The sequence below is a fragment of the Chaetodon trifascialis genome, chromosome 20, assembly GCF_039877785.1.
Source record: "Chaetodon trifascialis isolate fChaTrf1 chromosome 20, fChaTrf1.hap1, whole genome shotgun sequence".
Taxonomy (NCBI): Eukaryota; Metazoa; Chordata; class Actinopteri; order Chaetodontiformes; family Chaetodontidae; genus Chaetodon; species Chaetodon trifascialis.
The window spans coordinates 13,089,777-13,116,467 of NC_092075.1; the positions used below are offsets into that span (position 1 = coordinate 13,089,777).

Sequence of the window (26,691 nt, forward strand, 5' to 3'; positions counted from 1 at the left end):
AATATGCAGTACCCATCAAGAGTTTGGACACATCCTCTCGTTCAGTGTTTTTTTTATTCATTTCTATTACTTTCTACATTGGAGTTGAACACTGAAGACACCAAACTATGACACATCTGGAATTATGCATTGAGTAAAATATGTTTTATATTTCAGCCGCCTTTGGCTTTGATGAGAGCTTTGCAGATGGGATATCTCTGCAGAATGCTGTGGTAGTAATGCTGCTTATGCGTACCTTGAATTTTGAATAGATCATCAAATGTGTCACCAGCAAAGCACCTCCTCCATGCTTCACGGTGGGAGCCGCACATGCAGATACCATCCGTTCACCCTCTCTCCCTCCCACAAAGACACACTCATCAGACCAAAGTACAGATTTCCACTGATCTAAAGTCCATTGCTTGTGTTTATTAGCTCAAGCAATTATCTTCCTCTTGTTGGTCTCCCTCAGTAGTGGTTTCTTTACAGCAATTCGACCATGAAGGCCTGATTCATGTAGTCGCCTCCAAACAGCTGATGTTGAGATGAGTCTGCTACTTGAACTCTCTAATTAGAGGGGCCGTTAACTGGCGATTATTGATGCCCGTAACTGTAATGAACTTCTCCTCTGCTGCAGACGTACTTTTTGGTGTTCCTTTTTTTGGGATGGCCCTCATGAGAGTCATTTTCAGCATTTGGTGGTTTTTGTGATCGCACCTGAAGATGCATTGAGATTCCTTCAATGGCCCAAATGTGTTAAAAAGGCAAGTTGTTCCAGTAATTAACTTTTGACAAAGCACACCTGTTCATTTGAAAACCATTCCAGGTAACTAGGCGCGTGAAACTGGTTGAGAGAATACCTTTGAGTGTGCAAAGCTACGTTATCTATAATGTGGAAAATATTAAAAATAAGGAAGAATCATTATATGAGATGGTTGATTTCTGCAAACTTTTGACTGATACTCTGTCGGTTCACAGCCAGTGTGAAATGCTAATAGGAAATGAATCTGCAAGATGTTCACTGTCAACACATTAATTTGTTTTCCCTACAATATCTTCTCCTGGAAACGCTTCCTCTCCTGACATCATCAGGTCATGATAATTTGGTTCATGGCCAAATGCCTGCAGAACTGATGACATTCCCATCAGCCTGTGCTGTAGTTTGTGTTTAGTGCTAATTAGCAAATGGAAAACTTTAAACCTGCCTAACAGCTGCAGGTTAGCGTTGTCAGTGGGAGCATGTTAGAATGCTGACATTAGCATTTAGCGTCAAAGCTGTGCCTAAGTGCAGCCTCAGAGAACTGCTGGGTTCGGGAAAGATGGTGCTCTTGGTAAAATATGTAAGTCTATGCTGACTTGAAGATGGAAGTCTGTCGCTTTTCCACAATATTTACAAAAAATAACAAGTTTTTCCTGAATCAAGAGCTTTAGTAGCCTAAACCAAGCACTAGATCTGCAGTACAGTAAGGCCACACATCCTGAATTAGGAAGAAACATTACAGGTGAACGGAATCAGGTGACAGGTACGATTCCTCTGAAAAATATAGGCCAAAGCAAAAAATATGAATAGCTTTCAAAGCCAACATCTTTACAGTTGCATTGGCAAATGGATCCCTCATGATGAGAAGTGTGAGCTCACTAGCTACTGTCTCTGCTCTGACTTATGAGGCACTTGATCGTTTCCCTGCATGGCTTGAACCAGAGTTTGCATTCAGACGCTGAGAATCACAGGTTTCTGGCACTTCATGCAGCCTCAGATGATACTTTGTCATCCCTGTGCTTTCACCAAACCCAACTTTCATCCGGATCTTCTATACATTGCAGCCTCAAATGCACTTATAATGTAAATAATTAAAATATATCCATTATATCTGTGTACCTTTCCTTTTCATTCTTGCTGTTGTAACAAGTAATTTCCTATGCATGGGATCAATAAAGTCTTAATTTATCTTATCTTATCCTGCCTTGACACACTGATGTGCCATTAAGGCCCACTTATATTCCTTTGAAATTTCAAACAGAGAATATCACAGCTAGTTTATATCAGAAAGAGAAATGCTTTTAACTTCTGAAAACAAATATACACAGCTTCTATAAACCCTTTGAACAGAAGTGTTTACTTTTTACCTCTGAGTCAGCTGCACTGTAGTATGAGATTAAAGAATTTGTGGGGGTGAGTGAGGTTCTCGCAAAAAATTTGATTTGAAGAAATGTTTTTCTTCCAGCCTGACTGCTTGTATAATTTCTCATTTGAGTGAATTCCGTGACAGTCAAGGCGTTGAGAGGACACAGAACATCCGCTCGAGTGCAGCGCGTCCGTCACATTTTGAACCGTCAGCCACTAAACTGCTCTCAGTGACCAGCAGGTGGTTATGAGCCAAGCTTAAGACAGCAAATACAATGCAACACAATCAATCTCTGTATAAACACCGTCTTCTATCCCCTGATTGATTTCTGTGAGCTGCAGGAGTGTTAGTAAAATTCTCCAGAGGGCCATGGTGCTTATCCTCTTATCCTGGACAATAAGATCAACTCAGTGTGACTGGCTAATCTTCCCCTTGGAGATTAAACTCTCCACCAGAAATGACTCTTCTCCTCATGCTTGTTCCTCACACATATACACAGATGACAAGGGATTAGATTAAGTTGTCCTTTTTATTATTTGCTTCTCAGCTGCTGTTGGGTGTCATAAAATAGGTTTTTATGTTGTGGCCTGAGAGGTATCGCTTTGATCGCACTTGCTGGAGTTTTCTTTCATATTTTTATCTTTTCATCTCTCTTTTTGCTTTTGGCTTACCACTCCCCTCACTTCATTCATTTCCCCTTCTTCTTTTTATGTTTCAGCCAATCTATCTCTCTATGTGCCGCAACGTTGTGGGAGCAGAGGAAATTTGCCGTGTAATCACCCCTGCCCTTCCTATTTCGCTCGTCTTTCCTCTTCTGCTCTCAATGGGACTCCAGTAGATGTATTTGGTCGTGACATCTACACAGTGACGACCAAACACAGCATTAACATGACAGAAAAACTTCTTTCAGTTTCCTAATTCTGGATGGAGATCTACCACAAAGCTGGCATCTACTTCAACTGAGTACTCACCATGGGAGGAGTGAAGTGTTTCATTGCATTCAGCACTTTGGTTTTCATTTTGATTGGATAGAGAGTCAGTAGAAGTTCTGAATATGGAAAGCTCTTGGGATCTTTCGAAATTAGAGACTGCAGTGTTGGCTTTTGGGAAGGGTCTTACAGCTCTTGCTTTTATTCTGGACTAGCAATGTGGGATTGTCATGGTGACAATAATTACTGCCTGACTGAGGCCACATACGGCAAATACAGTCTGACACGTGGCAACAACCATGACTGATGTCAGAGCCAATGAGATGCAGATCCTCTTGTGGCCTCCAGCCAGGGATTTCAACGTGTGACCTTGACTGTGATAAAGTTGGAGTGGCAGCAATGATTGTTCAAAATTGTGTCGTGTTGCATTTTTGGGGATCTAGTTGCATTTATCGGCACGTCCCTCAACCTATCACACTTAAGGGATTTGGTAGATATTTGGATGTCTCAGCTCTGAAAAGGGACCAACCCAAATTACAATGTTCCATCTTCAAACTGCAGATATGCAGGGAGTGGCAGCACGTGTCTTCTGATACACATGGGCAACGTCGCAGACACTATGTTGGACACGTGTTCAACATACACAATCGCAGTCAAACTTCCACTACCCTTGAATGCACAATGTGGGAGGAACTAATGAGTGAGTGCAATAGGCGGCCTGACAACACAATAATGAGTGCTAATAAATCCTTGCTAGTTACATGCTAATGTGTTAAGCCCTCTGGCTATCATGCAGATGAAGTGGCTGTGGGGAGTGTAGCTCTGAGGAACTCTTATTTTCATTAATGTTGAGTGGCAGTGTTCTTATGAGGCTTTGTGGCACACAGATACCGTTAAGTATTTTAGCTAAACATGACATATATGCGCGACTGCCTATTTCATTGTAATGGTGCCTAGCAACAATCTGAGAGGGGGTTAAATGGGATTTTTTGTGCTATTACATGGCACAAAGTTAACTCTTGGTATGTTGCACAGCTCCGGATAAACACCATTACTGCAGCAAATCTACCCTGGATGAATAAATGTTAATACAATCAATAATATATCTATGCAAGTTCTGCACTGATGCAAATTGACTGCATAATTGACCTCTCATTTGGATCTTCTATTCTTTTTTTGGCTTCATTTATTAGTAGCCAGGAGCATATGCTCAGCTGTCTTCGCCACAAGAGGATCTCGTTTATGGTAAAATGTGGAAAACAGTGTCCTCTGGCTGCAGGTAAAAAGTTGATGCACAGGGAGATACAAATCGAAACTGATCTACGGGTTTTTAAACATGGTATTTATCTTTGAAAACTGCAAATAACTATGTTTTGCTATGTTAATATTACAAAGTGCAGTGTTCTTAGTGTTTCTCCTGTTCGTCCAGCAGCTCCTTGTCACTCAGCTACTAATGAGGTCTCCGTTTCTCTTCTCTTGCCAGTAGTCTTATCACTGTTTTGGGTTATTTTATGATGCTGACAGGTCGTCGTTAGACTTTTATATCTCACACTTTGTTTAATTTGTTTCACCATTTAAATCAATATGACAGTGGCACTAATTTTCCTTAGTGGAAGATTTTGCTGTGTTTTTTATTTTTACTCCCCTTGTGTATAATTAAAATAAACATTCAACACCTTTTCTATTTCAAGGTTTACTGCATACTTCATGGCTTGGTTTGGATTGCTTTCTCTTTAAAACAGACCAGACTCTTGTTTATATTTCCAGGATTTTACATGCATTATCTATGCAATGCACGCTTTTATATGCAGGTTTTACAAAGGTATGTTACCTTGAACCAATCCAGTTTAATCAGTGACACCTGCATGTTTTCTGGCCAAGAAATCCACCTCTCTGTCTCTCCCTCACGCACTCGGAGGAAGAGGTGAATATAAAAACAGGCAAGATACCCACATGGATGCGCATGCCCCGACACACACCTAAACAAACAAATAAGCTGCACCCTGGTTCAGTTTATTAGATTGGTATATCTGGACAGGGTTAATAAGAATGCTGACCCCGCTGTGACCCCTTGCTGGCCTGAACCCTCACTTCTGGTCTCTTGCCTCATTAATCTGTCAAGTAAACAGAACCCTCTCCTCCTCAGCCACTGGATGAAAGAGGGATTTGATGAGAGAGAGGGAGGCACACAGGCCCTTATTCTGCCATCCCTTACATTTCTGTACATGCCGTGTTTTAAAACAGCAGTTAGACAAACAAATTTAAATAAAAGTCTGAGTCTCCACTTCACACCTACACACTCACATACATAAAAAATGAACTCTGAATTCTTTGTCAAATATACAGTATGTCTATAATATATGCAAGCCAAACTGCTTTTATCTATTAATATTTTATTTTGTTTATTGTTTCCAATTCTAAATTAACCTCATTCAATTGGGGCTGCAACTAATGATTCATTTCATTATTGTTTAATCATTATTTTCTTGATTAGTTACTTGATTGTTCAGCCTATGAAATGTAAAAAAAGAGGAAACTCAGACAGCTTTGTCTGACCACAATCCAAAACCATGTATAGCAAAGAGGAGCAGCACATTCTCAACACCTGAGAAGATGAAACCAGCAAATGTTTGACATTTTTGCAATTAAAGATACATTGTTTATCAAAACTCCAGATTAACTATTGATTGACTAATCAATTAATCAGACTAGTCGGCGCAGCTCTACATTGTAAACAGTATGTTTAAATTGTTGGTCAATGTCTGTGTGCTGGAAATCCCTTGACAATAGTGTTGTATTTGGCAGCCTGTTTTAATTTTAGTCGTAGTCTAGTCTTTGTGTCAAACTGTCATTTTAGTTTTTATTAATTTTAGTTACGTTCATACTCTTTTTAGTCTTGTCAAGTTTCAGTCGACTAAAAGTCTGAGCATTTTAGTCTTATTTTAGTCAGAATTATCCGTGACTATTTTCATCTAGATTTAGTCGACGAAAACTGATATTTTAGTTTTAGTCAATGAAAATTGCAGTCTCTTTTTAGTAATGTAATTCTGTTTAATCCAGTCAATATAGCATCTAGTAGTATAGACGAAACCAAAATTTTCTTTGAGTCAAACCCATTTCACAATTCAAACAAGGTTGTCTTATTATTATATTGTTACCTTATAGACTCAAGAATACGTCCATTCCAGACACGAAGACGCACTGATTTGAATTTACAACATATTTATTTTACCAACCAAAGCTGGTCAACGACAGTCAACAAAAATTAAGAGGCATTTTAGTAAAGTTTTTATTCTGTAAGCCACATTTAGTCTTGTTTTTATTCATCAATGATATTGCATTATATATTTAGTTATAGTTATCGTCACATGAGCAGCATTTACGTTGCGTCTCACGTGATAAAGGTTCATTGACGACGATATTTAGTCAGAATTTTCGTTGACGAAAGCAATTATACTTGACAAGTTCTTGCAGTATAAAGTTCACCTCAAAGAGAGCTCTAAAGCATTAACAGGGGCCAAGGATTGAGCGGATGATTTATTAGAAGATGAAGTGGATCACAGGGTATGAGCCTAGGGTCCCAAGGCCAACAGGCCTGCCTTATCAAACACCACCAGGCTTCATGGCCAATCTCCAACTTGTCTGTGGGCAGCTCCCCACCAGCACTGGCTTTGCTTGCTGATAAAAGTCAGATTGAGGAACTACAGAGCTTTGTTCAGAGGCTTTGCTTTTACTTTAAAATTATTAATATGCTTGATTCTTAAATATATATTGAAATGAACAAGAAACGCCTGTTTTAAAACGTTACTGTGTGAGTCTCCGACTGCCAGGCAATTATGGTGGTGGTAACTTATGACCCGATAACATGGAAAGCACAGTTTATAAATGTGACCCCTGAACAAACCAGACTGACAAATCGCCGCAGAAGTTAACCTCCTGTTGGTTTCAAGCTTATTTCATGCATCTACGTCTTGGGCTGCTTTACCTGGATTAGCCACAGAGCCAAGGCCAAGTTCAGTTTCAGCCCCAGAGGGCTTAATCAAGTATATTTCGCTTCACAGGCAGATATAGTAGTTCACTGATAACATGCAGGTCAAGGATATGATAGAATCCACAGTAAATATCTAATTCATGTAAGGAAGAAGGCTGGATGGAGGAGAAGGCAGAGAGTATCTGCGTAGGAGGATGTGGTATAAATCATTCCCCTGAGATTTTAATTATAGCTCATTAGTGGCATCACGTCCATTTTGATTTCCATTAATGACGACGGGTTTGAGGGAATAAATAAGACTTGTGTTTTTATCTTGTTATACGTGGGAGGCTGTTCCCTCTATGGAACCTTTATGATTGTATAAAGCACAAGAAGGCTCAGCAACACACAGGACTCAGATGCCACTCATGCAAATTAAATTACATACAATCAATAGTGCAGATCCATCTAACGATTACATAGTTGCCTGCCTTGGACTGCTGTCGTAATCTTTTTTAATATAAAGGAGACTGTGAGAAGAGAGCATTTCACCAAAGCATTAGTGGCCCTACTGGTAAATACAAGAAAATAACACGTCTGGATGATTACCTAAAAGGATTATGGAACATAGTCAAATATTTTTCATACCAAATTGTATGCTACCTGTACCTGTGATAAGCCAATTGAAGAAAACAGCAGGTCCCAAACATACAAATTAGACCACCTGGGATGGTAACTGCTTCTCCTCCCCTCGCCATCATCAGTAACACTGCACTCAAAAGACCATTCACACATTCAGGGACAAGCAGGAAAATCCATGCACATGCGTACACCTACACACATAAAGACATCTTATATCTTTCTTATTTTCTCGTACGGCATTTTTCATCTTTCTCCCACACACACAGTGTAAATCTCTCTGCTTTGTCTGCTCGAGTGTACTTTTGAACCAGTATTAATTAAACAGATTGCAACACAGAACTAATCAACACTGTCACGCTCTTCAAGGCTCAAACTAATAGTAGTCTTTTCTTTAATTTTGCACTTAATCAAATACACATAAATAGGTGCATATGTGTGCGCACACAGACACCCTCGGCAGGCAGGTCATTAACATCCATATATCTCGCTGATGCATGGGGAGTTCCTCTATTGGATTCAGATTGCGCTGAAGGGACCTTTGATTTAACTCTGGTTGTAAATGCAGTCCCACTGGTCCTGCTTGGCCTGGCCATTGATTGTATATGTTCATTCACCACATGAGTAAAGCTTGGCGCAATCAGAAAGAAAAGCACGAGGCCCTCTGACCTCTCCAGCTGAACCGAAGAGCTCCGAATATCGAACTCCTTTCTCATTCAATCTTCAGCCACCATTGTTCTGTCAATTACTGCGGCTCCTAACGACTCTCCAGCATGGGGTAAACCTTGCCTTATAGACACGTATTCACTAAACCAAACAATGTACATCCGCCTGGGCTCACAGTTCATGGGGTGTAGTCAAATGTCAGCACCAAATGCATAAACCATTCTTTATTCAAATGAGCTCTTGTGTATGCATTTATGCCTAAACTGTAACTCTGCAGGCTAATCCTACATATACAGATTCTCAAATTACACGCACATCTAAGGTATGGGACACAATCACCAGAACCAGTGAGGAATGACATTATTGCTCATTACTCAACAAATACATGCATGAATGACAAATTTCTACTATTTCCTAATGACAGGATTTCCATAAGGGGAGCCATGTAATAAATGTCTTACATTTCAGATGAAGGGTGGAGAAAGTGAGAGAACCTGTCATTGAGATGGGGCGAAGAAGTGATGAGAGCAGGGGAAGATTGCACCCCATACACGGCCTCAGGCTATTATTACCATATCATGAGACCGATCAATCAAATTGGGTTAAAATGTACATGCTGTTTCAGGACCACTTAGACATGCATTATGAGATCATGAATATGGCACAGCTTCCATATGGGGCACAGAGTGGGCGGTTCACACTCCTGGGGCCCAGGGTAACCTGTGTGTGATTGAACATGCAATACAAGGACGGACACTCCTCCGTGTATTTGTTGATCCATTCATGTTCTGGATGACTACAAACCTCTGCTGGTTCAATAAAAACACCATTTTCTCTTACTGTTTCCCTTCTAGCTCCACTAGAACTGGGCAATATATATAATTTTTGTCTTTCAGGCAACATGCCTGAGTTGGTGGATGAGGGAGGGTGAAGGAGGATGCCACCCCCTTTGTTAGCAAAATGACTAAGCTCCCTGCCATCCCCCCTCTCTATGGCCTAGTAGCAGAGAGTTAGTTGTATATGATTGTCTGGTCTGCCTGACTCATTGATCCTTTGTCTGACTGAGGATTGTTCAAGTTAGAATCTATGGTCCTGACCATGGCTCTGAAATAACAGCAGCCTAAGTGTGCTGTGTATTGAAAAATCCATGGCCCTGTCCATGGTGCTGAAGTAGCAGACAGATTTGCACTGTATGTGTATGCTGGTATGTATACCGGCTATAACTATATTTTGTCACTTTTCCAGTGTGAACACACAAAATACGCTAAACCTGCTTAGAATCAGTATGCAGTATGGATTAGATACACAGCTCAAGAATCGACATCCATGCTAGCAGCTGTGTCAGACTCTGCTTTGGCACAGTGATGTTTTGACAAAAAAAAAGCTAGTGTCAGCATGCTAACATGCTGATGTTTAGTAGGCTGTATTCATTGTGTTAACCTTGCTAGTTTAGCATGTTAGCATGGTACTGTGGCCATTAGCACTGGATTAATATCAGCACTAAACAGAAAGTGCAACAGAGGCTGATGGGAGTGTCAGCAGTTTTGCAGGTGAGCAAAAGTATTGGTCAAAGTCGAATGTGACCTGATGGTGACTCTAGACAACACGAATGTCTGCACATTTTCATGGAAATCCATCCATTCCTAACAGATAATGTTGATTTATCATCCCCTTGAAGTACACAGCTGTAGCTCTCATCAGGTAATCTCACATAACAATGAAAAAGGATATATGGCGTACTGGAAGCAAATCTAGCACGGAGATGTAACAATGCTTAGCAGAGGCTGATCTTATCGCACTAGATTCTTTAAGGAGTGTCTATATGCTAACTGTGGCTTTCTTCTCTCTCTGGCACACTGCAGAGTATGCTAATCATTTCAGTCTAAAACAAGCTTGGGGTTTCCATTCCCCCCACTGATGCTCGCTTCCTCTGTTTCACAGGAATACCCTCAGAGGCTCATGTCACCTCCCTCAGCAGATGGCTAGGGCAAACACAGAATGACAAGCCTCGATTTCACTGATGCTTAAAACATGATTTCACCAACTGTTGGAAAACAATTTGAATCTTTAACCTATTTTCACACCAGAGCACGCACACTGAGCTGACTTTCCTCATCAAAAGGCTCAGCAGAACTATTTTCGTGCAACTTCCCCGCAAGATTTTCCTTTTTCAAATCACAGCCCCTAAAATACTTTTTACTACAGCTGCAATAAGTGCAAACATGACGAAACGCACACTGTAAAGCATACATTGTTGGCTGAACTATAATTCCATTTATCCTGGTGTCTTGTCGCGTTGTCACTCACATGTAAGACAATGGTGTTGTTTTTAGATAGCAGCCCTAAGAACTTTGGTTTACCGGCTTGCATCATTGTGTAGGTGTTGTAAGACTGTCTTGTCAGTCTTTTAGAGTAAGCCTTCCTCCCACTCCCTCTCAGCGGGAGTCCTCTCGAGCAACAGCAGACAAACTGAATGTGGTGGCATGTTTCATGATCCTGTAGACTTTGAAGGTGAAAAGATGCTGGAGGGTTCTATTTGTTCACTGGTTTGTTTGTTTGTTTGTGTCGTGCCTCTATGTACACACACAGACACGAGCCAAGCGAGTTAATATTTACAGTAAGAAAAAAGACATTTGAGTATTTCATACTTTACAGTGTGCAGACGGATTCAGTGTTTCGCTGCCTTACATAGATGTGCTGGCAGTTTTTTTTTCAGTAATTTCAATCAGGTCTGAATAAACACCTGAGGCACTTTTTTATTTAAAATGTACAAAGAAGAAGCATTTTTGTAATAATTAAAACATGGCACAAGTGCAAGAGCTGAATGCAGTCTCATTAACAGAATGGCTACAGTAGCACAAGGTTAAATTAACAAAAAAGTGATACTAAACGTGTCTTATTTTTATTATATATTACAGGAGAATGCTGCAATAAATTTGCCACTGAAAGAAAATCATTTGAATAAATCACAAATTAGTGTGAGTGATCGGAATTAAGGTGCTGAGGAGATTTGTCTCACATCAGATTGATCATTAAAATCAGTTTTCACTGATTTTTTAAAAATTCTATTTGAATTTTTCAATTGTCTTGTGAGGCCATCATTGGACCATCAGTTCCCCTCACTAAATCTTCAGTTTTCATCACAGCATTATGACTATCCTGCCAAAATTCAGCATGTGAGTAACAAGGATATAAATGAGAGTCATAACCTAATGTCTTGTCATTTTTTACAATGCTTGGCTGCTTTCATAATATAAAATACAGAGCTCAGATCTAATAAATGATGAAACTGATGAGGGAAGCAGAGAATCCACCAGGGAGAAGCATCCCTCACACTCACAAAGGTCATTAATTAATTTGTCATACGAGAGCTGAAACATTCAGTCAATTTATTGATTAGTTTAATACACCGAATATTAATCTGTAACAATTTTTATAATTGATTAATCGCATCAAGCTTCACCTTCTCAAATGTGAGGATTTGCTGCTTCTCTTTGTCATGTACGATAGTAAACTGAGTGACTTTGGATATTACAGAGATGGTTGGAAAATACTGCTAAATAAATAAGAATAAAATATTTGAAGATGGGAGAGGGATTTGAAGGTGCCTCTTGTAAATCAGAATGACCAATCGCTTAATAATCAGTGGATTAATCAGTTGTGAAAACAAACATACTTGATATGCAAAGAAAGTTTTGAAATCCAGCATTGATGCAGCCTGTGAGAGAACACTCATCTTCCCTCACATCATTATATTTCGACTCTGTGCTCTTCTGTAGCAGTGCCACTGCTCCCTTTTCTGCACCAGATGCCAAATATTGCACAAGCATTGCAGCTCTATCCATAATGGTCCCGTCATGTTAAAACAGAGCCAAAGCCCAAAAGATATCATTCTAACAAATAGCTTCTATGTCTGAGAGGGACCTTATGTTTTGTCAAAAGCTTTACTGCTCTCACGATCAGCACGTCCCTCTGTGCATTTGTTAACTTGAGGGAGAGCGCAGATTGAGAAATGCTGGCCATTAGATTTGGTTTACTTTAATTAGTGTTTAGATGCCACGCCTCACCTCCTGCAATTACGAATCGAACTCCCACAGCAGTTTGGAAAAGCTGCTGATTGACACGTTGAGCATTGGGCCAGAGAACTACGACTGCAGTAACAAAACCTTCATTTGTTTCCTTTTCTCAACTCTTCCCCTCAATCAAACAGTAACTCCAAATTGTGTTAGCTTTCATTATAAAGAAATAATGGAGCCAGAAGCAGCTTGAGAACCTGACATGCATTGCTGATGACTCTCTTTTTGATTTTGCAATGTGATTATGCTACAGGAGCATCACTGTCAACCCTGTTTATGTGGACGACCCCACCCCACCTGACCCACTTCAACATCCTTCACTCTTTGTAGGCTTCCACAGAGTGGCTGTCAGTCCTCCTCCAGTCTTATTGACACATCAGCAAAAAACATACATTAAAATTGCACTGAATCAATGAGACCAAAAATGCTGTGTGAACCAGGTATAAAGGTCAGAAAACATATGAAATAACTTCACACATAAAGGAACCAACAACAGTAAGCCATAGGTTTCAAAACAGATATAAGACCAATAGCATCTATGATCGTTTCTAGAGAAAAAAAAAAAACAAAATCTATTTTTGACCTGTCTGATGTTGTTAGAAAGCTTGTTCCAGGCTACTGCCAGCTGACCGGAATTCACTTGTTGTGTATACCCATGACAGCCACTGATGTATACTAGTTTTTACCAGAAGAAGTGTGTCGTGTTATTCCATTTAACCAAGACTTGGAGACCTTAATCATTTATAAAAATAGAAAAAAAAAGTGGCCCCAGGCAACTCCCTTGTGGGACGCTGCAGGATATTTTTTTACTGGCAGAAAAGCTGCCAGTGAAAAACACTGACTGTGTTCTGCCAGAGAGGGAACTCCTAGTCCAGGCAAATCAAAGGCTGCAGTAAAATCCAAGAGCACAGCCCCATCTAGTTTCCTGACATTATATGTGTTAACTATTGATCAGACATGTGTGCAGTGCTTGTAGAGTGCCCAGGTCTATAAGCATGCTGTGCTGACGTAAGTAGTCAATTTCAGTTGAAATAATTTAGCATTTGAGGGCACAGTAAGAATACTAACGGGTCTACATTTAAGTGCTTTACAAGGAAACTGGACTTACTTGAGCTTCTAGAAAACATTTTGCCTCTCATTCAAGAGGCTTCTTCAGTGCTAACTAACTGGGGGCCCAGGCATTTATCCTCTTGCAGAATCATTCCCGCCTTGAGAGTCATTGTAGTCACATGTGAGTCGCTGTGTGAGTCATTAGGGTCACATGAGTCATGGTGTGGATGGGTGCTAAACATGCCTGGGAAGGGATCTCAGGACTGCATTGTAAGAGGTCTACAGTGACATCTGCTTTTCCATCTTTGGGTAAAGGTATGATTTTAGACTCTTTCCAAAGCTCCGGAAAGGTTCCACTGAGTAAGCATCTTTTAAAAATATGACATATTGGTTTGGAAAGCAGCCTAGTTGCAATTTAAAAAAAAAAATCCAATCCAAGTTATATTTACCAGGAAATGAATCACCTGACAGACATCCTAAAATACAAAACTACGTTTTATCACTCTTAATGCTGTCATCAAGGTTGTGTGTGTAGTTGACATCATCCAACTGCATACAAGATCTAAAAGGATGTACTTGGTTGAAGACTCACAGAGTGTGTGTGCATTCCTATGCTTATTTATTCCAACAACTGATGGGGATTTTCTGTTCAATGGTACTGGCAAGCAAAAAGAATATAAATTAGCTTGATGGTGGGGAAAAGCAGCCTCTCATTCCATGGTAACAGAGAGCAATGAGGACACAGAGGCAGGGGACTGGCTGGTGAAGGACAACTCTTAGCATTCAAGTGTCCTAATACATCTTCATAACAGAGCAGGCAGCATTGTCTGACTACCATTGTGCCACTTTGATCTTGCATCACTCAGCTTTACTGCAGCCCAGAGACTTACACAATCATGTACGTAGTGGCCTATTTGTGGCTAAATCAACACGGACTCTCTTAGCATAAGAGGTGCACAGAAACTGGATTTCTTTTTTGTGTTTTTTTTTGTTCAGAGTATTATTATTATTATTATTATTTTTTATTTTATTTTTTTTTCAATTATGTATGTATAGAATGTCACATTACTGTGTAACTTGTCATGTTGCAGCTATGTTGATGAGATGTAGTTCGGATCAGGTCTGGATCACTGTAGGATTTCCTTATCTCTTACACTACCCATTCTGCAGTCCTTCCCATCTGCATTTGCCCTCAAGTACAAAATGCTGACTGCAGCTTTCTGCGACACAGATCAGCATTTTGAAAAAAAAAGAAAAGAAACTGCTGGATTTCTAAAGTGTTTCTTTGGGAATACGCAAAATCTAAAACATTTTGAGACCTTATGATGAGTGTGAATTTACATGCTGGCTTCGCTTTATCTACAAAGGGAATACAAGTCTTGCCACTAGGCACACTGTCTTTACTGTTATATGGACAATTCATTTACAGCGTGGTATTGAAACTCAGATGTAATGCATTCCCAAGCAGGCGTCTGTACCTGCTTCACTGTGGCTAAATCAGCATTTGTCAGGATATTGAGTGTGCTTTCTGTGGTTTGCGCGCTACAGCACCAAGAGAGGGAGAGAAAATGTTTCACATGATGAACATTCAAATACATAAACGTGATTACCTTTCTATACTTTATATATTTGAAAGTCAAAGGTGGATATTAGCTGTGCTACTTTCTCTGCTTTAAACAGAACAAACAATACGATGGTTGTGATGGTTTGCTCATGTTACTCTGACTGAAGCATTCAGCCTCTCGTTACATAACAGACAGCAATCTGTTGGCCTGTCGGCTGCGGTTTCTATGTTATTTTCATCTTTTGCATAAAGCAGGAACAAACATCAGCTCTGGCTTCTATTGTCCATGCTTCACACACTGCTACTGAACTTCATTTCATATGCTTTGTGTCCTCCTAGACTCGGCTTCACCTCTTTTCCTCTTTTGTACTATCACATTGTCATTTATTTCTCTTTTCACACCTCAAATCTCAGCTGCCTCGAGTTTCTCCAGAGCGTAGCAGATCAGTACAGTGACCATATGGCTGGTAAAGTAACTACACTACGGTTGTGAGGCAGACACACACACCGTGCACACCCTAGAGACATGACTACATGTGTTTTCTGACCTCCCCTAAGTGGTCATTATGTAGAAATCGTGTGTGTTTGAGGGCAGTTTGTGTCTGTGCGCGTTTGCATCATTACACTGAGATACAACTGTCTCTCTAAATCTGCATGACCAACACTTGCCTCTTCTGATTGGCTGGTGGGAGTTAAGTCCTCAAGCTGTCTGAGTCAGTTTGAACCTGGCGGTCACACTATTGGCTGTAATGTTGCACTTTCTACCCTGAGCCAGAGGACATGCATCCCGCTCGCACTGTTTATCTTCCAGTGTCTGGCAGCGATGCTTTCAATGGCCTGTGAAGTGAGCTTCAATTGACATTAAGGGAAATTTAATGTTGTCCAGCACTTGTCTTTTTAAACTCCTCAGTTTCAGTCTCCATATACTTCCATTACCACCATTCAGATTCTGGGTAATGAAGATCTTTTTGCACTTAATCTGACTAATAGGAAATCTCCCACCTACACAACAGCTGTCGAAAAAAAATCACTCCCTGAGTATGGACTTATTACTGATGAGTAGTAGAAAGTATGTCAAAAAGGAAATCCGTGCAGGTACCAGGGAGATAAATTAAATTCATTTAGAAAATTACTTTCAAGGCTTTCAGACTTAATTCAACAAATCTTGCTCTGTTGTTGCCTCAAGCCAGCCTGAATCTTCTATTTTTTACACTACTAATCAGGAAAATACCAACAGAGCCCACCAGCTGGAAGTTTGACCAATCAGAGAGCTATTATGGATGAAGAGACTGGGCACCTCAACCTTGTTTTGGTCTCATAAATAAAGCTGGGTTTTGCAACCGTGAGGCCTGTTTCTTTCCTAAAAAGTAATTCAAAAAGTGATTTCAGTGGACAACGTAAGAGTCCAGACGGCTCATTTTGTTCCAGTTTGGATATCAAAAGACGAATGAAAGCCCATCAAGCAGTGTGTTTGTCCTATCAGTTGTGTGGAGGGTTCATGTTGTGGATTGACAGCAAACCTGATTTGAGAGCTGGCTTCACAAGGCTGGCGCTGCTGGCCCGGAGATGAAACTGACTGAGTAGAAAAGACCATGACTGTTGCTTTTTCTGTAATTGTTTAACCTCATCAAAGAAAATTCCAAAATTAAAGTTGAGTGTTTTGATGGTCTCTGCAGTTTTCCAAGGACTTTGAATAATGTTTTTTATTCACTGATGTGCTACAGTTATTCCATTTGATATGTAAGCCAAAGAAACCTAAAAGCACAGGGTCGCAGCAGGGGTTGCATTATCATTTCAGTACTTCAAGGTAGTCTTTTGTCGAGTGCAGAATAGCAGGGCATAATACCAGATTCAACATGTGTGACCTTGATTTGAGCAGCCCTGTATAATTCAATGTCTGTTCTCCACAGCGGGGCTGTGAGAGAGATGCATGTAAATGATAGATGACTTGTCATTCATCACTGTCGTCACCTTGACACCCAGGAGGAAATAACAGCCCAGCCAGGGTGTGTCACTTCCTGTGTGCTTTGTCTTTGCCTAAAACCGTTTAGCTGTCGAGTTGAATGTCAAATACTGTATGAACACACACACACACACACACACACACACACACACACACACACACACACACACACACACACACACACACACACACACACACACACACACACACTATCATGAGCACACATAGCTACTTTTAAGTCCTTTTGTCATGATCAGAAAGTCAGAGATGTTTTCTTGTGCTCTGTAATGTTGTCAGAACTTTACACATAAAGGCTTTAAGTTTCTCCAAGTTGTAAAACATCACATTATGCTTCTTCTTTCCTTAAATACCAGTCATACTTAAAGGATGACTCAAGCACATTGGAATAATGTAACCTGTCGGCTAATTATGAGGTATACATGGTACCTCACATTACTGGCAGCCATGTTCAAAGCATACCACCAAGTTTTAGATGGATTTCCTTCCTTTCAGGCAGCCTTTTATATTCAATTTATACCATGATCTGGGTGAATACTCGATTCTGATTGGCTGCAGGATGTCTGTTAAAAAGTGCTATAGGACACCTATAAAAAATTTCCGGTCAAATAGCCTGATTGTTCTAAATTATTGCGCTGGCTCAAACGCTAGTTAGTAACTGTGGCAACAGAACATACGTTAACATACATTAACATACGTTAACATACGTTATTTCATAGTGCATTTAATTTTAAATAGTTTGTCGCCTGTCTTTCTGTCTTGCTTACCTTACTTACTTATTTACTTGCTTGATACAGAGTGAATGGTGGATAATATTTATAAAAACGATTTAGGATAGACTTACTGGCTTGATACACATTTAATGATCAGAGTGAATGGTGGATAATATTTCTTGCAATAAAAACGATTTAGGAAACTATCTGTGGACTCTGATTCTTTGAAACAAAATGTCGCATCATCCTCTGAACACACACAAGCGGTAAGAGGTGCACTTGCCCTCTGAAATGATACTTTGTATCACGTAACATAACGTTAAGCAATCATCTCACTTCCCTGCACTGATTAGGCCTAATATAACAGCTGCGGCTGACCGAGCTGCAGGTTCTGTGGCCAGAGCCGGTTACCTTGGCAACGCGTCACAACGAGAGATATTAAATAGTCCACTCAGCCGCTTCTTGTGAAAAACTTCTGGTAAAAAACAACATTAACATATTAATAATTGATTTAATATTTATTTATTTCGTAAGTGACCATGGTATAAGCGGGATAATGGCCTTCGAGGTGTCCATTATCAGAAATGAATGGACTGCGCAGAAGCAACCAGGTTCACGCCTCCACGTCGTCCAATCATTTCTGATAATGGACACCTCATCGGGCATTATCCCTTACTTAATTTGTGCAGTATGAAAAACAACTTGCTTGACAAATGTAATCCTTTGTAGTAAACATCTAATTTTTTCAAAGTTGCATGATTTTACGAGCAAAGACTCCTGTTGGTACATTCAAGGACTCACTTTAGAGTCTCCAGTCGGTTATCGAACAGCAGTCTCTTTAATGCAACACACAACCCGATTCATTTTATTCTTTTCAAAACATTCGTTTGGACAGCAGAGCTCATTAGTGGAACAACCTTCAAATGTTTGAGCATCTTTGAATGCAACACAAGGGTTTTGAAAACCACATTATGATAAGAACTCTGCGAAGAATAAACCCCTCTGGGATGTATAAGGTGATGGATCGCCCATCTCAAGCAAGCATCAAGCCTGTGCTGCGGGTTGATTTTCACAGTGCACTGAAATGAAGTGAAATTAATGGTTGCGTAGAAGGTGCAGGCTTCAGCTGTGGCTGAAAATGATGCTGGAAAATCAAAACAATGAGCTGAAACTCACGTGATCATTCTTTGTTGGTTCATCATTACAAGCAGCCCATTCACATTGTTTTCCATTGTTATTTCATACATTGTTATTAGAAAAATATAAATTATGGTCACAAATGTGTCACAAATACATACTTCTAATTCATTTCTAAGAAAAACCAAAACAGTTTGAGGCAACTTGTCTGTTCAACCAGGAGTAAATGGACTATTTTAAAATCTGAGTTCGATTCCCTTCTGAATATACAGTGTATGTGGCTCAAAATGAATTGCTGAGCATGTCACTCAGTGAAACGCTGTGACTCAGTGATGTGTCTTCAATTGTATTTTGGACAACAATGGTTGTCAAGGGCACAGCGGAACCATATCAGTCTTTGGCTCTACAGGCAATATTTGTTAGTGGACACAATCCATTGTTGGTTTTGGTCTTTTCATGGGATTTATTGACAATGTGGAGACTATTTCCAGTTTATCCATTCAGGCACTGAATGGACAACACTGTCTTCCTTGAGCAATACATTTAGTGACTGCCCTTAGGACTGGCTGCGGCCCTGCATGCATGACAGTGCCAAGGAATGAGTAGTTCAGATGCTGAGTCATGTCCTCTTTCATCCTCACTCTTTGCAATCACTCTCTACTGACAGCTGTCCGAGAAATGAGCGAGTGCGCTGCTGCTCTCTGGTTGTTCAGCAGGGGGTTCAGTTCATATTTCATTTGCACGTTGATTAATTCTGTGGACGGAGAGAGTCGGACCTACCTTTGACTAAAACTGTTCTCCTTCCTGCGACAGTGGAGGGTGACAACCCTGTGGCCTTCACTTCTGACATCCTGACTCACCGTCCACACAACAGGGTTACTGGCTCTGGCTCCCAGGAACGCCACGCCGTCCTTCAGTTTGACTCTGCAACAGATAAACAAACAAAAAAGGAGAAATTAAATTACATTAGATGATGCTGGAGCTGTCACCAGAACAGCTTCAGAAATACCCATGGCCTCTTTTGGTCTTTTTTTTGCCATCTCTGTCACACAAACGTGTCAAAAGAAGGAAATGAAATGAGGTGGGGCTTTAATTGCCTCTCACAGAGGTCACAAAACAAACACTTCAGACTCTGACACACACACACACACACACACACACACACACACACACACACACACACACACACACACACACACACACACACACACACAAGAAGGACATTAAAGTAGCTGCTAAGCAAAATTGGACAATACTAACAGCCTGATCAAAAAGATGCCTTACTAATATAAAAACATTAAACTGAGCCTATGAAAGAAGAAAACACTTCTGAAAGGCTTTCAATGTTGCCAAAAGAAACAACACTTTTCTCACAAAATCGGGTCATAAAGGAATTCTTTCCACTTTAGGACCGTAACCTTTTTGTGCAGCATATAACAGCAAATTAAAAACTTTTTTTTACATTTAGCTTGGGCTGAATAGTGAATCTGGCAGGTACAAGCCAAGCTATTTCATTAGCAGTGATGAGAGCTAGCATTACAACATATGGCTGAATTGAAATCATCATGAGTCAAGTGTAAGTAGGTTCAAATTAACCTCCGTGAAAGCGTAACTACCATGACATGAAGCAGTCTCGCATGATAAGTCCTGTTTTACACCTTGAAATATCCCAATATCATGACTCTCTCCGGAGCAATTAAATAGCTGGCAAGCTCCGCTCCAGACAATTTTGGCCATTTTCCCCCATAACTGGGGTGTTAAAAGGACTCTCTAGAGCCTCCACGCCACCGCTGCCCTACCCTTTTTGTCAGAGAAACCATGAGCTCCTCCACTTCCAGTGTTCTGACAAGCTGTTGCTCTCCTCCTCCTTCTCTGCCACATGAAATTACCATGAAGTACATGAGTGGCTTTCAGCGCTTCCTCTTCCAACATGACAAATTGCTCTTGTTCAGACCACTGGCATGAATGGTGCAGAATATTTTACGTGAGGAAAGAGAAGGAAGAGATGGCAAGAAAAAGGCAGATCTCAAAGTCAAACACCGACAGTGCCAAAAAAAAAGGTGAGGAGGAAAAAGCATTTCTATTCAGTGAAACATGAATGCTGGGTAATTTTTTCCCATGTCAAAATAATTGGAGACCATCCCTGCCCTGGAACTGTGAAAAAGAGAGCGTTAACTTGGGGATAATGACATGACAAACCATGCAGGAGTCCTTAGAAGAACACATCCATTACATCTTCAGTGTTCAACTGTTCTTCTTTGATCTTATCCAGGCTGCTGAGGCGGTAATAACTGGCCTTTAGTTGGTCTTTGCTCCTGACGAGCAAAGATAAAGGCAGCCGGTGTGAAGACGCAGACAATAACTAGGAGGAGAAGACAGATTGCCGTCTGCCCTCCTGTTTCCCAGTCGTCACCTTGGCCACGGCACAGTAATTACAGCAAACTCACAAGTAGATTCAGCACTGACAGTGGTCTGTGGGGGGGGGCAGCGATAATCAACTATGGAATAACTCCGCCAGCATTACAGTATATATGCTGTATTGATCAAAAATTCCAATTTGAAGGCAGAATCCCACCATGATGTTGAACAGCACCTGCTTCTTCCTCCTGCATCATATACTCTCTTCTCTTTCTCTCACACATGCATTAGTTCAAGGGGCTAAATTAACAAAAGGCATGTTGTAAATGAAATTGGTTTGGCTAATATGATTTCTGGTGGGGAAGGGGGTGGTGGGCAATAAGGGAAAGCAATTTGAAGGGAGGCCCCCTTTCACATGCATCAGCACATGAAGCCACCTCAGTAATTCCTTGAAAACCTGCATCAGTGTGATGAGCACTTACAGATGAGATGAGGCTGTCAGGAGAGACAGTTTTCAGCTCTCCCTGATTGATGCTCAGAAATGACACCTCAGGATGGCCACTGCCCAAATAGTATGTCAACACACCTTACGCTCTGGCATGCCTCTCACATGCTGAATGAAACAGCACATTAATATTAATGTGTTTTACACAGCAGGAAATTAAATAGACTGTGTGAGACCATGAGTCCTCTGGGCAAATAAGAACATTGAGACACCACACAGTATAGTACAGTATACCACACAATATATCCAGATAGCAGGACTAAAATAACAAAAACATTACCAATAAAATGAGAATTAGAACAATGTAAGATAAAAGACAATTTAAATAAACCTGCAATAACTATTTTTTTTTTTGGCAACTTGGAAACAAGTTGTGAATATGGCAAACTGGTTCACAAACAGTTGCATATTCACACATCCAGCAGCATCATTATCATTCATCCGACCACCTGACAACTGGAAGCCCAATAATCTCTCTAGTTCTGTTTTTGGTCTCTACCAACTCCTGAGGGAAATATCTGGCTGCTAAATGCTGCTAAATGCTCCACTATGCTCACCAGCTAGTCTCTAAATGTGCCTGTCTGCTGCTTAGTGCAGAGCAGGTAGTGTACAATGAGTTTTTATCGCTGAAAACAGCTGCCTGCTGCAGCCCAAAACAACACTTTGAGGGCGGTGAAAGTGAACCGAAACATTTAAGCTGAGCAGAGCTGCAGATTCAGGTGATAATCCTCCGTAGGTTCACCACTACGAGCTACCCAAATTGCATTACATTGTCTTCCCATCATTTCAAACATCATTATTTTACAAGTATTGATTGTAGCTGATTAAAAGTGAAAAGTAATCAGTGTTGTATCTTTACATATATTATTGGATTACTATCGGTGATGCATAGCTTGATGTATTCTACAACTGTATATAAAGAGTAGAGAAATGTGAATAAGTGTCATGATTCTGGTCTTATGTCCAAACCTGAGGACCACATAAGGAGTCAAAGAAAAAGAAAGTTGCAGGAGCTAATGTGAAGTGTGACAAATGCATATTTACCAGTTTTTATGATTTTTAATGATTAAATGGCCTAAAAATGCATAATTTATTTAAATATAAGTATTGAATAACACAAATGCACACAAAACAGGGACAGGACAGATCTGTAAATGACTGAAAAACGGCAGATTTTACGCAACAAGTGAAAGGCAGATTACTTTTCCTTGAAAGCAACTATACTCTGTTTCAGCAGACCTTAAGATAATAATGACTGGATAGCATCCATGAAAAGGGGAAAATTGCAAGAATGATTACATGCTGTCATTCAAAAACATGTTTTGTACTTGCCTGAATAGGCTCTCTTGGTTCCTTTGGCAATAAGTGAACAGTTGAGGGGAAAAAGGCTCATATTGAGACTGAAGAAGAGCAAGAAAAAAAAGCGTGTGAGTGTGTATGAGTGGGCAGTGCGGGGGTGTTTGTTTGTGGTGAGCACAGGGATGGCAGGATAGCTTGGTGTTAAAGGTTTGAGCAGAATGAGGGAATTGTGGTTTACAGGGACCAGCAAGGTGGATTAGAAAAGACAGGTGTTGTATCAGTGTTGATGAAAAACGACAGGCAATGACGGAGAAAAACTTTCAGGAGAGGAGAAGAGTTGAAGAGAGGGCTTTATTGGTTAAGAGGCTATAACAACTTGTAGTCAGTGCTGGCATTTTCTGTCGGCTCTGCTCTTATATTTCCAACAATAGGAGAGAGATATATGTCAGTGCCAGCCCTCGAGAGGCCATTTGCAAGGTTATTCCACCTACTAAGCTTTAAGTTAAAATAATGATAGTAAAAATGGGACGAAACAGGAGGAAAATGGTTCCCTACATTGCCGCCCAGGTGATAACAGATCATTACTCTGGCGAAGATGGAGACACACAACCGAGAAAAGACAATACCTCCACACACACCCTGGTCTGTGTCTATATCTGATATGATGTGAACACATTGGCAGAGAGTGGGCTAGTGGACAAAGCTAACCTTTAGCAGAGATAAATGAAAGTGAGAACAATTGCTCTGATATCAGCTCCACGCCACAAGGAAACCACCTTTAGTTCCTGCATCACAGAAAAGCTCTCACAAGGGGAGAGGCTGATGGAGAAAAGCTGTCATACAGATGAGCCACAGCACAAACCTGCAACCGGGCTCCGAGGCTTCATTAACTAACCCCATTGAAGCATTTGAAGCCACTGAAAGACAAAGTGACAGCCCCAGAAGTGACAAATTGGTCTGGTGGTTAGTTGGACTAATCAGCACAATAACTCACGGTTGAGCCTATTTTCCAGATTCAGTTTAAAAAGGTAGTTTAGCCTAATTCGATTAGTGACAGCAGGTGAATTTGGCCAAATCACTTCGAGCTACTGCAGACACCAAACACCTGCAGCTGACTCCAGTTATGAAATAAACACACAAGGTGTTGAGCATAGAAACCTGGCTTTCTTTATGTCCCCTCCCTCACTCCCTACCTCCTATCTCTCTTGCTCAGAAACAAAATAATCTCCATCACCTCGGGGTAAAATTCAATTACATAGTAGCCAATGGCAGGTGAACCAGGCTGGGAGCTGGTTCAATAAATTAGTAAGGTGAAAGAGGGCTGCGCCGGAGATGCTCTGAGTCAATTAGCTGAGGAATAGTTGACGGTGCGGTGTTTGTAGGGGCGAGCAGACATGGGCAGATGTGGAGATAAACAGGGAGCTAATTCAATTAATGAATTTGATGCTGTTCTTCCCATTATCAGAGCTAGTTAAAAGTGCTGGTGCGTGGCAACGCTGCGAACGGAGGACAAGATTAACACAATCAGATAAAGAGCACTCGCCAGACAAAGCTCATCTCCACCCATGCATTCTGCTGCCTTTCTCTACGTCTCACCCGTCTTTTGTCTCACTTTCACGTCTCTTTTCCGATCTCCCTCTGTCTGGTTCTGTCTCTCTCTCTATCTGTGTCCTCTAAAACATTCTGCCTCCCTAACTCTATCTGTACAACAAAGCTTTTCTTACCCCCCCCCCCCCCCCCCCCCCCCGCCCCCCATTCTCTGCCCTGCACTATAATTTCTCTAATTCAAAGGAACCAGAGATCCTGCACCCTGTTGGTCACTCTAATTCACTTTATTTAATCAGTTGAAGGTCTGCAGACCAACTGTGTGCAGGAATCTGAATCCATCTGAGTTTACAGTTTTCAGCCCGACAAATCTGTGATTAAGACTGGTGTGCAAGAACACTTTTTAGCCATGTTAGCAGCTAGCCTTAAGGCTCAGCTGGTCCTGACTGAAATATCTGAGCAACTACAGGATTGTTTGCTATCAAGAATGAAGCCTACTGATTTTGGTGATATCCTGGCTATCTCTAGCGCCACCAGCGGGCTGACATTGACAAATATGGACTTTTAACCATCACATTAACACCAACAGTATGCAGTGTAATCCATTATGCTTACAACAAATACTACCTCGTCTCCAAGCTGTAGATACAGTCTGTGGTACTTGTTCAAAAATGAAAAACTTTCTACTGTAAGATGGAAGATTGGAAAGAAAGACATCAGACAGGCTATCATCATCTAATCTTCATCCACACCCTCTGATTTTCTCTGGATGTTGCTGGAAAAGCGCTGTTGGAAAATGAAGCCGTGAGGCTCCTCCAGTTCATGGCTTTGACGTTGTGAAATGTCAATTTAGCTTCATGCTGACTTTGAATGCCCTCTCATCTCGCCATTCTTAATAGATAATATCAATGTGAGTCAAACCAGACAGTGAATGGATGTGCTTTGAGGGTATTTGAGCTGTGAAGGGTTAGAAGTTACCCATCTATCAAGGGACAAAGATGAAGAAAGGAAGTACCTCTGAGTCATTTGCATTTCCTTAGTTATTTCAACCTCGAGTAAATTGTATTGAGTGCTATTTGATTGAGCAGATGCTGACTGCCACCAAACAGTAGACATGTTTGCAATCAGGTGGAACAGCACTATCCAAGAAAAGCAGACTATTTGATTTTCAGTCAGAGAGGAGAGGAGTTGATCGCCCTCAGCCAAATCCTCTATCATCATCATCATCATCTGGATGCCTGAAAAATACACAGAGCGTGGGAATGGCTCACCTAACATCTCTTTCATGGTATTTTTTTTTTTTTTTTTAATTAAAAGGAAAACCAGCCAGATGACTGACATATGGAGCCTGGACCTGAGGTCTGAGCAACAAACTCCTGCTTTAAAAATGAAGAAGAAATAACTGTCAGAGGAATGTGGCTGACTTCAAATGAGAAGAGGTTCAAAATGTGAGCTGGCCATAGCCTCATGACATGAACGAATCCATGACAGATCAAGAGCAATCATATGGGCAGGAGCACTGAGAAATGGATCAAATTCAGAGAAACCCCTGGGCTTGTCTGAGGAGAGGAACATTTCATTTGGAAACCTTGGCAAGGCTTTCCTACATACAGTATATCTTAAATGCATCTTAGTGGCAGCAAAATCATTATTTTTCTGTCAGTAAACAAAAAACATATAATTTAGATCTCAAGATTGTGGTATTTTGAACAGAGGCATCAGTATAATGTACTGTACAGGGACAATGACAAGCCTTACAGGTCACTATAAATGGGTGATTTTCAGAGAGCTTCAGAGAGCTTTAGTGCGTCAGCTGAACAATGAGCAAAATGTATATCTTCATATGTGACTGTAAGGAAATGAAAAAATCAGGGGCTGTTTAAATGGCTGAAAAGTAAATTACTACTTCAGCAGTGGGTGTCATGCAGCAGTATGAAGGTCACACATTCAAAAGAATAAATTAATCTTATTTCAGCCACATATTATTGGACATTAAACAAATAAGCAAAAAGCAAAAGCCTCAAGAGTGCTATGATAATAATAATAATAATATGATGAGATAGCACTAATGTGCAGCCCATTTCTGCATAATGCATGGCTGTAATTTTGCATGACAGAATGCAACCCATACATATCATAGAGGGGGTATGAGAT

General features: G+C 40.7%; 1 protein-coding gene across 1 annotated transcript in view; it reads right to left on the reverse strand.

Moving 5' to 3' along the window:
* The window catches only part of LOC139349079 (transmembrane protein 132C), a 152,340-nt gene that overhangs the window by 49,768 nt on the left and 75,881 nt on the right, over positions 1 to 26,691 (reverse strand). Inside the window, exon 4 of the mRNA XM_070989566.1 lies at positions 19,611 to 19,754. Within this exon, the coding sequence (XP_070845667.1) occupies positions 19,611 to 19,754 (144 nt within the window). The remainder of the gene's footprint in view (positions 1 to 19,610; positions 19,755 to 26,691) is intronic.